This window comes from Aythya fuligula, chromosome 15 (assembly GCF_009819795.1).
Source record: "Aythya fuligula isolate bAytFul2 chromosome 15, bAytFul2.pri, whole genome shotgun sequence".
NCBI classification, from domain to species: Eukaryota; Metazoa; Chordata; class Aves; order Anseriformes; family Anatidae; genus Aythya; species Aythya fuligula.
This window is the reverse complement of record NC_045573.1, coordinates 4728465-4741906: the sequence shown is the minus strand read 5'-3', so window position 1 is coordinate 4741906 and position 13442 is coordinate 4728465. Positions and strand designations below refer to the sequence as shown.

Sequence of the window (13442 nt, the reverse complement as noted above, 5' to 3'; positions counted from 1 at the left end):
GGGCCGCGCCGCCATGTCGGCCTGGCAGGCCTGGTTCGTCGCCCGCGCCCGCCGCAGGTTCGCCATGAGCCGCGAGTGCTCCCAGCTCCTGCCCCGCGTTTGCGCCGCCCTGGCTGACCCGCGGCAGCCCGGCTCCGACGACACCTGCCTGGAGAAGCTGCTCGACTGGCTGCGGGACCTGACGGAGCTCGGTGAGGGCCCGCCGGGCTCTTCCTGCCGCCGCCCGCGGGTGGCCGAGGCTCGGCTGAGGGCCAGGAAGCCTCCCTCAGGGGTGCTGCTGGCCTCCAGAAACGCTGCTGGTGCCTGAGGCCTGTACCGGGCTCCAAATAAAGCCCAGCTCCTGTCAGGGGGCTGTGTGGTACAATCATCCCGAGCCTTAGTGCTGTGGGGTTGTGGCACAAGTGCTGGTAGTGACTCTCTTTTCTGCCCCCGCTTGCTCTAGAGCCTACCCTGAACGTGGTGCAGGACAACCCCTGTCTGACAGAGTTCTTCACTTCCGTCCTGGCGCTACCAGAGCCGAGCCCGAGCATCCTCTCCTTCACTCTGAGGCTGGCCGGGTTACTTGCAGCTTCGGAAGATTGTTTCCAGCACTTGCAGGTGAGTCAGGTACCTCAATTCTGCCTTCTCCTCTACTGAGAACTTGTGAAAATGTACCAATATTATTTCTATTTCAATATTGCATGCACTGAACAAGTCAAGAACAGTGATACTGCTATGAAGACCTACAATCAAGTTATCCCTTCAGTTCCCACATAAAGCAGCTGTCATTTTATTTCTGTCTTGCACCAAACAGCACTATCAATGTTGATAAGTAGTACTTCTCAGTTTCAGTGCAAAACAGTACATGGAATAACAGTATCTCTAATAGTAATTGCAAAATATCCCATATACCCGGACAGATCCTTTAGATTTAAACTGCAATAACAGATGTAGTTTTCAGGTTGAAAGGAAATCTTTGATTTCCTGCAGAAACGTGGGAACTATTTAAAGCCTAACTTTTAACAACAGAGTACGTTTGTAGAACAAACCGGAGAATCTGAAAGGCTTTCTCCAGGGAGGAGATACGTGTAACATAAAGCAGACTAATGGAATTTGTGTGTATGCAATTTTCCCCCGGAATCTTAAGAAACAAACACTTAAACACTTACAGTGTTTAGTCTGTAAAAGACAGAGATGTTGCGTTTAAGTATAAGATATGAAAGTGTGTTAGTGACTTGGATGACAGAACAACCTCTCTGCACCCCTCAAGTCCCTTTGCTCGCTGTTTACTGTGTGCATTCTCTGTCCTCAGCAGGAGAACCTGTTGTTCAGGCTCTTTGGCACAGGTGGGACGCTGAACAGGGCAGTGTGGGAAGATGCATCTGTGCGAAGCGGCTGGGTGGAGGGCGTGCACAGCATGATGCATCACCAGCCTGCCCTCCACTTCCTCTGCAACGGTGGTGAGTACTTCCAGGACTGGTAACTCCCCAAATTCCCTCCGTCCCTTCCATTCCAGACTGTTGCTCAGGTGTTGATTGAGAGAGAGAGAGAGAAGTTTACATTATGCAAGATAAAAAGCCATTTATCAAAAATTCTGAAGTCATTGAAAGAGAGTTGTTTTTTTTATTAAATTGGTTATGTATTTAACTTTTTTTCAACAGTGATGATGGTGCCCCTTATGGAGGGAGGAGAAGTCAATCTTATGAAACAGAGGCTAAGAATAGCTTATTAAAAACCTTTTGTATTTTTATTTACAATTCATGCCAAATTATGTTTTGGTACATTTTGGTGTAATTTTAGAGCAGAAAAACTTGGGACTCATTTCTTAATGCTTACGTTTGCAGTCCCATTGTCCTTATACAGCTATTTAAGTTCTTCTGCTAACAGCTTTAGATTCCCTCTATAAAGGGGTCTAGAAGACTGAATTGGTGTTAACTGTGCAGCATGTAGTCCTGGCTATATGATGGTTAAGTGGTACTGCTGCTGCAGTTCCCTTTTTTTTCCTTACTGGCTGTGTCTGCGGATGGTACAAATTCCTTCCATAAATACACTGTCGACTCTCCTAAGATTGCTAACGTTATACAGAAGTCTTCTTCTGTTCCTGAGTTACAAACACACCTGAGGATCTAAAAAGAAAACCTCTACTTTCTTCTTTTGTTTGCTTGTACTTAAGGACTGGATAACTTTAAAAAGGCATTAGAGACTACAAAATAAAATGTTAAAAAACTAAACCAAAAAAAAAAGGAAAAAAACGCCACATTTAAACCCGTTTGATACCTGTACTTGAATAATATGCAGTCAGACTGCAGCAAGGCTCCACAATAAGAGGGCAGCTATTTTGTTTTGTTTTTTCTTCCACTGACTTTTGCTTTGTTTTCACACAGGAGGCCTAGATGTAATCTTCACTCTGCAAGGAGATCCTAGCCTGTTTGTGGCATCAGCTGCCAGTCAGCTTCTGGTGCACATGCTCACCCTCTCTGTAGAGTCTGAACCAACTACACCTCTCGGTGAAAAGGACTGCGACTGGCCAGCATGTGCCCAAATGATTATAAAGCATATAGAAGACTCTCTTCAATCTGGCTCTGCCTCTCAGATCAATCAGTCATTAAAGCTGTTAACTAGTTTGTTTGGCAGTTGTCGAGCTACTTGGACAGAAGTACTTTGGTTACGTATAGCAAAGCAAGTAGAATCCTTCCTGACAGAAGACTCTGTTCAAACACGGCACATGCTGGCAGATCTTTTGCTAAACATGTCAAGGTGAGGATCTTCTGATCCAGTGATTAGAAATACCTATTTTCCACCACCTGTATTAGTAGGACATATTACTTACAGTTCTCTTTCTTCACAGGTCTCCTGTGTTTTCTGACATTGAAGGCAGTTTTTGGGCATTAGTGACATCTGCTCTGGAACACTTAACCCCAGTACAAGCAGGTCCTTTGGCAGTAGGAATTCTGAGTCTCCACAAATGGTAGGAGTTGCTGCTATGAAATCTTTGCACTCTGTAGATGTTTACAATGTATCTGGTGTGTTTCTAAGAGCTATTTCTTCCCTGCACTGTGTTTTCTACTACGTTGCTTAATATGTAGGATGGGTTGGCAAGAACCAGGCAAGTAGTTAATGAGCTTCAGACACTGATAATTAGAAAGGTAGTTTTAAAGACACAAATGAAAGGAGCCAATGTCACGTTCACATGTATACATTTGCAGCTTATCTACAACCAGCCCATCTCAGAAAGAAATGCCAGACTCCTTTAACTTTGGAAGTTAGGCCAAGGTTGATCATGATGGATACAATTTGACTGTCAAATCCAATAGTATTTGGTCAGTTTTCTCTTTCACCAAGCCAAACTAGCGTAAGAACTTTCACTGCTGTCCAGCAGAAGCATACATCATGCAGACATCATGACATCATCTCTGTCAACAGTCATAGCAAAGCTTAGGTTAGAAGGAACCAGTAGAGGTGATCTAATTCAACTGCTTACTCATTGCAGGGCTGACTTCAAAGATGGATCGGGTTGCTCAGGGCCTTCACCAGTCAAGTTCCAGGTTTCCAAAGTTTCTCTGGGCAGCTTGTTCCAGCGTTTAATCAGTCTCACTCTGAAAAATATTTTCTATATATCCAGTTGGAATCTACCCTGTTGCAATTTAAGATTATTGCCTCTTGTCTAGTTATGCATCTCTGAGAAATCTACTGGCATCTTCTCTGTAAATCCCCTTTAGGTAGTGAAAAAGCATCAAGAAAACATCAGATGTTAAACAACTATAATACACACAGATACTGATTTACAGGCTAATTAATACCTGTGTCTTAAGTTAAGGATACTTTTTTTCTTTGACACAAAATGGCTCTCTGTCTAAACATTCTTCTTACACAGGATTCTACTCTTCATTGCTGAATGAGGCTGCTTACGAATTTCATTTCTGCTGTCCTTTCAGTTAGCCAAGGAAGATTGGAAGGCGGCTTGAATTATGATAACACACATTGCTGTCACATTGCTGGCTTTTTAAGAAGCCTGTGTGAAAAACATTAATCTGCTCACTGTTTGGGGACAGATGTTTGGGAAAGATTTGTAGTGTTCTTGTTATGGTAACTGCTGTTTCCTCCTTGAAGCCCACAAGATGTGAGGATTCAGGCAATGACTGTTCTACTTCAGCCAATGGACTGTATTTTGAGAGCAGCCTCCCAGTCTCTGGAATATGCAGGTACAGTTGGGATACAAAAGTTAGAGGCTAGTCTGCTTGCCAGTGTTTTAAATGTCTGGTGCAGGCAAAACTGGAGGAGGAAGAATAGGAGGAGTCAAGGTCAGTAGCAGTGTTTGTGCTGAAGTGCAGCATCCTGCTGACAGTTGCATTTTAAGGGTTATTCACACTGCATCACCTGAAAACTGTAACTTGAAAAATCAACTTTAAAAATCACTGTCATTTGTAGTCAGTAATAACCTGAGCTTCTCCCTTCTTTGATCCTCTAGGTTTGCTGGATGAGTCTGTTAGTGATCCCTCCACTGTCGAAAGCCTTCTGTCCTCCAAGTCATCTTGCGCTAGTCTCTTGTGTCAGACTCTTGCTCATTTGGAGAAGCTGCTGTCTCTGGTAATGTTTGGAGAAGAAAAAAGCCTGGGGGTCAAGTTGTCCTTGAAAGCTAGTATTGAGAGTAGTTACAAACATTTGCAGTAGATCTTAACACAGAGAGGAGTTGGCAGAAGGGCTTCCGTATGTTACAAAAAATAAAATGTAGCATGAGTCCAAATGGGAGAGCAGTGGAACACTGAAGCTTGTAGAGAGGCACTGTACTTTCTTTTAAATCCACCTTCACAAGCTTTGTTACCATACATCCCATCTACTGCAATTACTGATCCAGTGACAAACATAGATTGAACTGCTTTCCCAAGTAAAGAATCTCGTTTCACCTGTCCAGTAGTTCGTTGGGAGAGAGGAAGATCACTTTTTTGTAGTTATTAGTATTGTGTTACCTTAAGAATACTAGAAGTTGTAATTTTTGCTGCGTCTTGACTAGAAACTCCTGCTCTGTACGCATGCTTGAAATATTTGCTGGAAATTTTCCTGTTTTTCCCCTTTTCATTAGATTCATTTGCCAGTGGATTTACCCTATACAGCTTTGCTACGTTCTTTTGTGACAATATTGCAATTCTGTAGTGGCCTCCTGATTCCAGCTACTTCTCTGGGAAGCAAGATAAGCCAAATTTTGATTGGTTGCGGCAGAGTACAGAAGTCAGCTCTGGATGCCTTGGCAGCACTTTCTGAACGGAAAGGTGAGTTAATCCTAGCTCTTCATTTTAATTTTGGAAGTTACTTGACTAATCTATAATCACAGAATTTTCAATTCCCCTTCACCAGTCTTTCTGAATGAAGACTATTAATTCGATTTATTTGAAATGCATTTGGTTTTCCCCATTCTTCCTACTGTCTTGGCTAACCTTACTTTCTGTTGATAATTTAGGTCAGGTAATGCTGCAATTGAAGAAGCTTAGTGGTTATGACAAGCTGAATATTTCTCCTTTTGAGGACTGTACTTTCTTCTGTAAAACAGTATTATGATCTTTCTTTCTGTGTTACAAGAGTTGAATTGTCCCCTCGTCTCAATATTGGTTTTTCAGTTTGGGTTTGTTTTTATAAATGTTTCAGGCTGTGACACAGTCATAGGAGGTCTATTTGACATCCTTCTGGTATACCTGGAGAGTCCAAACACCAGCCCTACTGTGAGTATAACACTAAAGAAAAATCCAACTCTATTAGCTTACCCAGTGGGAGATAGTCTTAAGAAATAGTGTGACAGTAGTTGTTTCTTAGCACAGTTTCTGTTAGACTATCTGGAAGACTTGTTCTGGGTGGCTTGCGGAAAATAACTAAAATACTAGTGAGCGAGTAATGAGCCAGTAAATTTGGTGTTCCTGAAAAGACAGGAGACCTCACATCTGAGAGTAGGACCAACATATTCAACTTGATACAACCTTGCATTAATTTTTTGTTTTCTTGTTTTTGTCCCAATGACCCGGGTGACAAATGCAAATCAAAAGCTGGAGGCACTAACAGTTTGTTTTTAAATTTGAGAACTGGCATTATCTAGGAGTCTGCTAGAGATGTTACAAAGTTATATAAGCACTATTTATTTGTGGCTTACTTCTTAGTGTGGAAACATATGTTTTGTTTCCTCTGAGAAGTTCTCTGTAATCCTGAGCCAAAACAAATTTTATCTAGCGTAAAAGTAACAACACTGCCTTCTGCAATATTGTAAATCTGCTTTATATTGCCTCAGGTACTGAAGAAGTCATTTCAAGCTATGTCCAAATGGTTGGCACGCTTGCCAGAAATGTCCTGTTTCAACAATCAGTGGCAAACTGAGAAGATTTTGCAAGGTAACAAAGCTATTCTAGTTAGGACAAACCACAGCTAGTGGTACATCTGAAATCTGCTCTCACCTACCTTTCCCACTCAAAGCACTTAGGATTTGTTTATTTGCAGTTATGGTGAATTTAGGTTTATCTGCTCAGATAGTGCTTTGAAGAACTCTGGGAGAAGCACACGGCATCAACAAAAAGGATTGCATCAGATAAAATGATGCAGAGGTTGTACATAGATTGCTCCGGTTAGGTTTGTTACCTTTCATGTCCATTCAAACTTGTCACTTGGCTTTCACAGATGTGTTTCTGGTGCTTCAGAAGCGTTTGTGCAGTCCTTGTTGGGAAGTACGAGATTCTTCTCTGGAGTTCCTCACCTCCTTGATTAAAAGCATGAGAGGTATGTGCAGAAATTTAATTGTTCAGATTAGAGGAGTGTTTCTTCTAATGCTGTGGAAGCCAATAAGGCTTGTGCAGCATCTCTGACCTGTAACTGCAGGGGTAAGAAAGAAAAAAAAAGTTGAACTTTTTACTCTCAGATCATGATAAAAATCTGACAAGAAGATTGATAAATTTACCCTGCTTTTCTGTAGAACTCTGATTGCTGTGTCTTCCTTAATGGTAGTTTTGGCAAGTTAAGCTGAGGGGTGTTGAGACAGTCATCTCTGTTGAGACATATGTCAGAGGAGGTGACAGTGCTTAAGCAGATAATACTTTCCTTCTACCGAGTTTGCTCAGCAGTGAAAACAAACAGATTCCACTCAGCAGGCTGGGGGCTGTGATATAGGAGGCTCTGAAAGCCTAGGTCTATTTTGCATGCTTTGAATTAGCTACTGCTTCTCCGCTTTACTGGTAGCTCAAGCACCGCAGTGGGTAGCACTAAGGTAACATTAATTCTCCTACAGTAACTCTGTGACGTTAGAATAGAGGAGGATGTTGTCTCCCACTGCTGTCCCCAGGTCACAGAGGAAGTATCCAGCACACTCAGCTCTATTAGCATTCTACCCTGCAGCCTTTCCCTGTGATACTGCTGTAATTGCATTTTTTTTCTTTGCCGTATGCCTCAAAACCAATAAGGGATGACAATATTTTTTCTACCTTTAAGCAAAAGTTTGATGGAGCTGAAGCCATGTGGCCATTTACCTGAAGCAAGTCTTTTCTCACCATTAGAACAACTGCAGGTAGATTTGTCCAGACTCTAGCATTAAGCAGGGCTTGACTGGAAGTCACCAAGCTGCTGCAAAACAGGGAGCCTTACACAGGGTGTCTGTGCTCCTGTGAGCAGCTGCCTGTTCCCTGCAGTGGCTCAACTCAACTGGCAGCTGTCCCTGCAGTCAGCAGGCATCGTTGTATGACACAAAGAACTGTTTGCATTGGAGAAAACTTCATACTCTGAGAGAATAAAGCCTCGCTTCTTTGGATTGCTGTCTTACTTACAGACCAGGATGAGTTCAGGGAGTCCCTCCTGTCTTCAGAGGTGCCAAAGCTTACAGAAAATCTTCTTGAGGATCCAGAGAGCTATGTGCGAGCGAGCGCTGTGACTGCTGTGGGACACTTGACCTTCATTACTTACTCTCTTCCAGAGACACCTGTTGCAGGGAATCAGTACAATAAAGAGGTATGATAACTTTGTGTAGTCCACTGCAGACTCGAGCAGAACCACACATCAGTTTACAGCTGTATTACAACTTTCTTTCTAAGTCACCTGCAGTCTACTGCAGGCATATTACACAACCAGCAGTGAAAAGGGACTGAATTTTTCTGATCTATATATATTAGATTTTGTGTGTGCACGTTCCTCCCCTCTTTGTACTTTGTCTTCTGACATTTAGGACACTACAGCAAAGCTTCAAGATATCTTGTCAACAGACCCAGAGAGCTTTCCTCGGAGGGCTGTGATCAGCATCTTCACCAAGTGGCTGAAACAAGGCTGCACAGATCAAGTGGAAGATACAGCGCAGTTCGTCTCTAGAGTGATCCAAACTGTAGAGCGTGACTTAGACTGGGAAGTCAGAATTGGTGGCCTGGAACTGGTTGAAGTTTTCTGTGTCCAGACACTTTGCCAAGCTGGCCTTCCTAAATACCCCTCTGCTGCTGCCTCATCCGCAGTCACTAGTTCCATTCAGCAGAATGAGTCGCTGCAGATATTTTGCCGAGCAAAACTGTTCAGGTTTTTGTTTTGGTCTTTGTGTGACTATGACAAGCCAGTGGGTCAGAAAGCCTGTGATATACTGCTCGTCTTAAGAGCTAGTCTCTCTCCAAGTGGCTTGCTGAAAGATTGCCAAGGAGCTGGAGATTTATCTGCCGGACATGGCATTCCTTGGTTGCAAAGGACTCTAAGGCAGGGTTCTCTGGCTCAGGACTTCCCAACAGATGGTGGTAATGGGGTGGACTTTGAAGATCCAGAGAGCATGATGCTAGCTTTGGGAACGATAGACTTAGAAGAACTACATGATGAACTAAATAAAAGTAGTGACCACATAGAGAAAAGCCCTCAGTCCCTTTTAGAGGACATCCTTGCTACTGTGGGGACCATAGACGAGAATGAAGCTGACTGTTACTAAAGACATGTTTTGCTCTGAGGGAATAGTGCTGAAACAGTTCTATTCCGGAGGAGAATTTTTGCTACCAGTCTTCAGTCTTTCTTGAGAGGAGATTAAAAAAGCGTTACTCTGAATGGAGAAAAGGATGGTTTTGTTAGCTGTGAAGAGGTTAGAAAATCTTTGCTTTAATACTGATGATTTTGTTTTAAGTACAGTCTCTAAGGAATTGATCTGCATTTTTTCTAAAGTAAATAAATTCATTTGTTCTGTTTTTTAAGTTGTATGTATCTTAAGAAAGCACCAGACCCTGCCTACATAAGGAAACATTTTAAAAAACAAAACAGTGAATGAAAACAAGGTGTTGCATGCTCCTTTTTGAGCCAGAGTATCTAAACCTGATCAAGACTTGTCTTTAAGAAATTCTGTTTTGTTTTTTACCTTGTCCATATCTCCATTCTAGAAACAAGAATTCTCAAGTTCCCTGCTCTGTTTTGAGGCCCACACAGGAAGGTAGCATTTGGAGAGTCAAGCGTACTGATTACAAATGTTCTTTCATAAAGAAAGATAATGTTAATGTACCAGTTCAATCTCGGCAATGACACTAAAAAAGCTGACATTAATTGAAGCTAGAAGCAAGTTTATTTTGTTGAATTTATCAAGTGCTCGTATTCTGCATTCCTGAAGAACTAAGATAGCTTTTAAGTAGTATGAGAAATCAACACCTGCAGCTTTTCCTATCAGAAAATAGATCCATCCTTAGCTTTGGTTAAAAAACAAACAAACAAAAAAACCACCACCACCAATTAGAAAACAGCAGCTGTAGGGAGAATGGCAACGTTCTTCTGAGGGGAAAGTTTTTTGTTGTTGTTGTTGTTTTTTAAAGAAAGCTCAGGGAAGATGGGAACACTAGATTTTGATTTACTCCAATGTCTCACCTTATGATAAGAAGCCGTCCATAACCTAGAATAAAAAGCAGTACCTTTAGGAGCAGGGCAAACCATGCTGTATTCCTTTCCAGTGCTCAGATGTTTGCCTCATTTATTCTCCCTCAGCCTAGAGAGGGACAGGAACACAACACTCATTTTAGGCTAACAGAGGCTGTAGCATTTGATGCAGTGAAGTAACTTTCTCATACCATTTCATCCTTCACTATAACCCCTGCAGCAGTACAGCGGGGTGAGATGTAGTTTTAATTTCATGCTGCTGAGGTTGAAGATGTACTCCATGCCTTTTTACGAAGTCAGTACACTTACCTATTGCTTTATGCATGACAGAGCTCTTGGGTATTTTAACAGCAGCTGTTACTGGAAGAAACCAGCTCTGCTGCTATACAGTTCTACCTGGGCAGGTCCTATACCTAGTCAGAGACAGAAGACAGAATAAAAAAATAAAATCGGGTCTTTGCTTGCCATTGCGTTTTTCCTCAGAACCCGAGTTAGTTGGAGAGAAGACAGTTGATTTTAAAGCGTGGATTGTTTGTGGAGATTTAGCAAGCCTGTCTAGTAAAGGGATTCGAATTCCAAAATTAGCGTTACATATTGGCAATACCAGATACGTTCAGTTATGCTTCAGAAAAGGAGGCAGCAGGTTGCTGAGTAAATACCTTCCTCCTGTTCAGCACTAGAATTCTTGAGATTTCAGGGTTGTGCAGTTTGAATTATTCCTTGGAGTCTCAAACATCAGCAAACTGAACAAATGTCTTCTTACAGAAGGGAGACTCCAGCACATACTACCAAGGTCTCTTAATTCCCAGTCCTATTAACTTTTAATGGAACTTTTTCCCTTTTTGTATAGGCTGGGGTGATGGTGACATTGCTAAGTTTATACTGCTTTCCTAATTGTGGTCCAAAGTCCTGTTTAAACACAGGATACTTGTTCCACTAAAAATCAGATGTGTAACAAACTCTTAAGCAACAAGTTCCTTATCTTTGGAAGGGGAATTAAAGACTCCTTTCATGTTTCATTAAAACCAGGTCTCCATCTCCAGCAATTAAGTGACTCAATTCTGATTTTGTACTTCCCAACTCACTGCATTCCCTTACTTTGTTTTCTCTGCCTCTATGGCTATAGAAGAGTCTTGCTGAGGTGCTTGTACTGACATCCTTCACCTGATAACTGGGAGAAATAGTCATAAACATCCGAGCAGCATGAGGAACAAATGCCAGGGAACAGAGAGATTAATGGAGATGAAAGTAAAAGAGGAAAAAAAAAAAAAAAGGACTTTCTACAGAAAGATTGCAGTGGGATTTGCAAGCTGAAAGTTTAGCTACTGAATTGGTAAACACACCACAGCTACCAATGCAAATCATCCATCTTGCTGGGAAGCAACACCTTCTCTATGACCTCGTTAAGAGCACATGTGCAATCTCTACCCCACTGACTTACATTACCTACCTTTTACCTACCAAAGCTATTTTGACCCTTACCCAACCACACAGCTTTCTGCTGGGATAAGCATTTATGCTGTTTGCTGTTCCCCGCCAAAGAATTGTGAGCCTGATGCACCTGGAGGGGTAGGGTCTACCTTCCAAGGCCATATTCACACTCTAGAAACAAGATTCATCACCCCTCCAACATGCATACTGACCCTTCAGTCCCGGTACCACTGCTGCTTACCACTTCGCACAATGAAAACAGTGGTCCTTGAATAAACTTGACGTTTCTGCCACATGCCAAGGACCCCAGTGATGTGAAGAAGGTTTGGCTGCCTGGCCTTCAGTTACAGACACAAGAGAAAGCTGCAAGCTGCCTTTCTGGAATGAGTTTCTGTGGAAACCGCGGCTCTCACACCATCAGCGCTGTGGCTGAACAGCTCCTGCAGGAGGCAGGCACCACCGAGAGAGTTTTCCCCGTCCTCAAGCTACAGCCGATTTCAGCAAAGCCTGTGCCAGGCATGGGCTTCATTTAATGTAAGAGGCACCAACACTCAGGACTGTCATTTACTTTAATGTGGCTTGCGGGTGGCAGGCAGCAGCAACACAAGTGGTATCAACACAGAACATCACAGATAAGTAAAATCCACATCTCTGATGGCTGATGCTGTGAATGAAGATGACAGAGCTTATTCCAGCCCTTTATCTGAACAGGGGCAACTTAAGCTGTGTTTCCTGATCTATACACAGGTATGAAATTCCTAGAGTCATTTTCAACGCATTTCAACAGAACTCTGAAAAAAGGATTTATCCTCTAACTACTCAGACTCAAATGGAGACAGTGGTGAATAAGCATCTTTGGCTCATTCCTACATAGTAATGGCTATACAACAGCTGCCAAGAGTATGGTAATTAATTTTCTGTTTTAATACACTGGACATTTAAAATCCAAAGAGTATTCTTTGCCTAATTCTACTAATTGCATCATGTAAGTAAAAAAATGAGCCATAAGTGTCTAAGGCTGTTGCTTTAGCTTAGATACATGACCTGTGATTACAGATCAGCTCAGGCATATCTTCAAAATTTCTTTCGTCCATCTAGTAAAATTTGCTCTACCTTTCCATACATATTCATCAAGGCTTTTAAAAGCCACTGTGTGTTACAGAGGAAACTCATCAGCCAGCTTCACTGCTGAAGCTCTCAGTAATTTACAATGGAAAAATCTATCAGTAGCAACACCCCTGTAGTCTGTGTCATTTCCCTTCAGCACAGTGGTTTCTGTCCTCCGCTGAGAAATAAAGCACCACTTAACACGTCCAGACCTCAGCCTGCGTCAGACCTGCTTCTCCACAGACAGGCCAGACCTTGCACATAGCTTCATGAGCCGGCACACAGAGAAGTGTCTTTCAGACAAGTGATGTGCCTGTGCAGAAAAGGGGGAACAAAGCTGGTGATGTTTCACTGCTGCTGCAATGAAAGCATTCAGGGCTCTGCAAACACACCCTGGATATGCCTGTAACTCACCCCCAGATGGAAGGGAAAACAAGCAGCCCACATCAAGAGCCCCTGCAATAGTAAAGGAGTAATTGCTGCTGCCTGACCAGCAGTAATACCAAATCTCTGCTGAGAGCTCAGCAGCATCACGCCTTAAAGGATGTATTTACCACAACCAGGTGATACGGCTAGGAAATGCCTTTCACGTGCCTGCCTCCAGAACAAACCCAGCCAAACCAAGTCACTCCACAGCTCATTCTGCAGCCACAGGGGGGTGACCGCAGGGGCAGGAACATATCATGCAGGACAGAGATTGTGCCAGCCCCTTCTGGGGACTTTCCCCAGTTAGCCCAAGTCAGGTGTAAGGTACAACTGTGATCATAAAGAGCCTGAGCTGCGGACTACCCACTTTCACACCCTTTTAGTGCTAGTTATTGGGGGGAATTACCCATAGGATGCAGATACACGTTCAGACCTTCAGATTCCTCAATTTCCTTGTTTCTTGGTCTTCACAGTTCTGTCTTGATTCACCTCATACTCTGAGCTTTCAGGCTGTGTTGGTGGAAAGGAGAAGACAGCTCATGCCGCTGTTGCATAGGGACACCAGGGCTGGCCTCCACTGTCCCCCACCACCACCACCCCACCGCTGCTCGGGGAGGTGACATTTCAATCATGACCAGGCCCTGGGCTGTGACATTTCA

The 13442-nt window shown here is 42.9% G+C and overlaps 1 protein-coding gene across 2 annotated transcripts; it reads left to right on the top strand.

Annotated features, from left to right (window-relative positions):
- The first annotated feature begins 64 nt into the window (after positions 1–64).
- On the top strand, positions 65–9116 carry BRAT1 (BRCA1 associated ATM activator 1). Of its 2 annotated transcripts, none has more exons than XM_032198006.1 (13): positions 65–191; positions 443–597; positions 1292–1436; positions 2364–2736; positions 2828–2947; positions 4090–4181; positions 4448–4566; positions 5060–5246; positions 5620–5693; positions 6251–6350; positions 6634–6732; positions 7772–7950; positions 8165–9116. In XM_032198006.1, the coding sequence occupies exons 1-13, from the start codon at positions 65–67 to the stop codon at positions 8894–8896; spliced, it is 2502 nt and encodes an 833-aa protein (XP_032053897.1). In that variant the 3' UTR covers positions 8897–9116. The 2 variants fall into 2 exon arrangements, with proteins under 2 accessions (XP_032053897.1, XP_032053896.1); XM_032198005.1 differs by having other exon boundaries at positions 1292–1439.
- The last annotated feature ends 4326 nt before the right edge of the window (positions 9117–13442 follow it).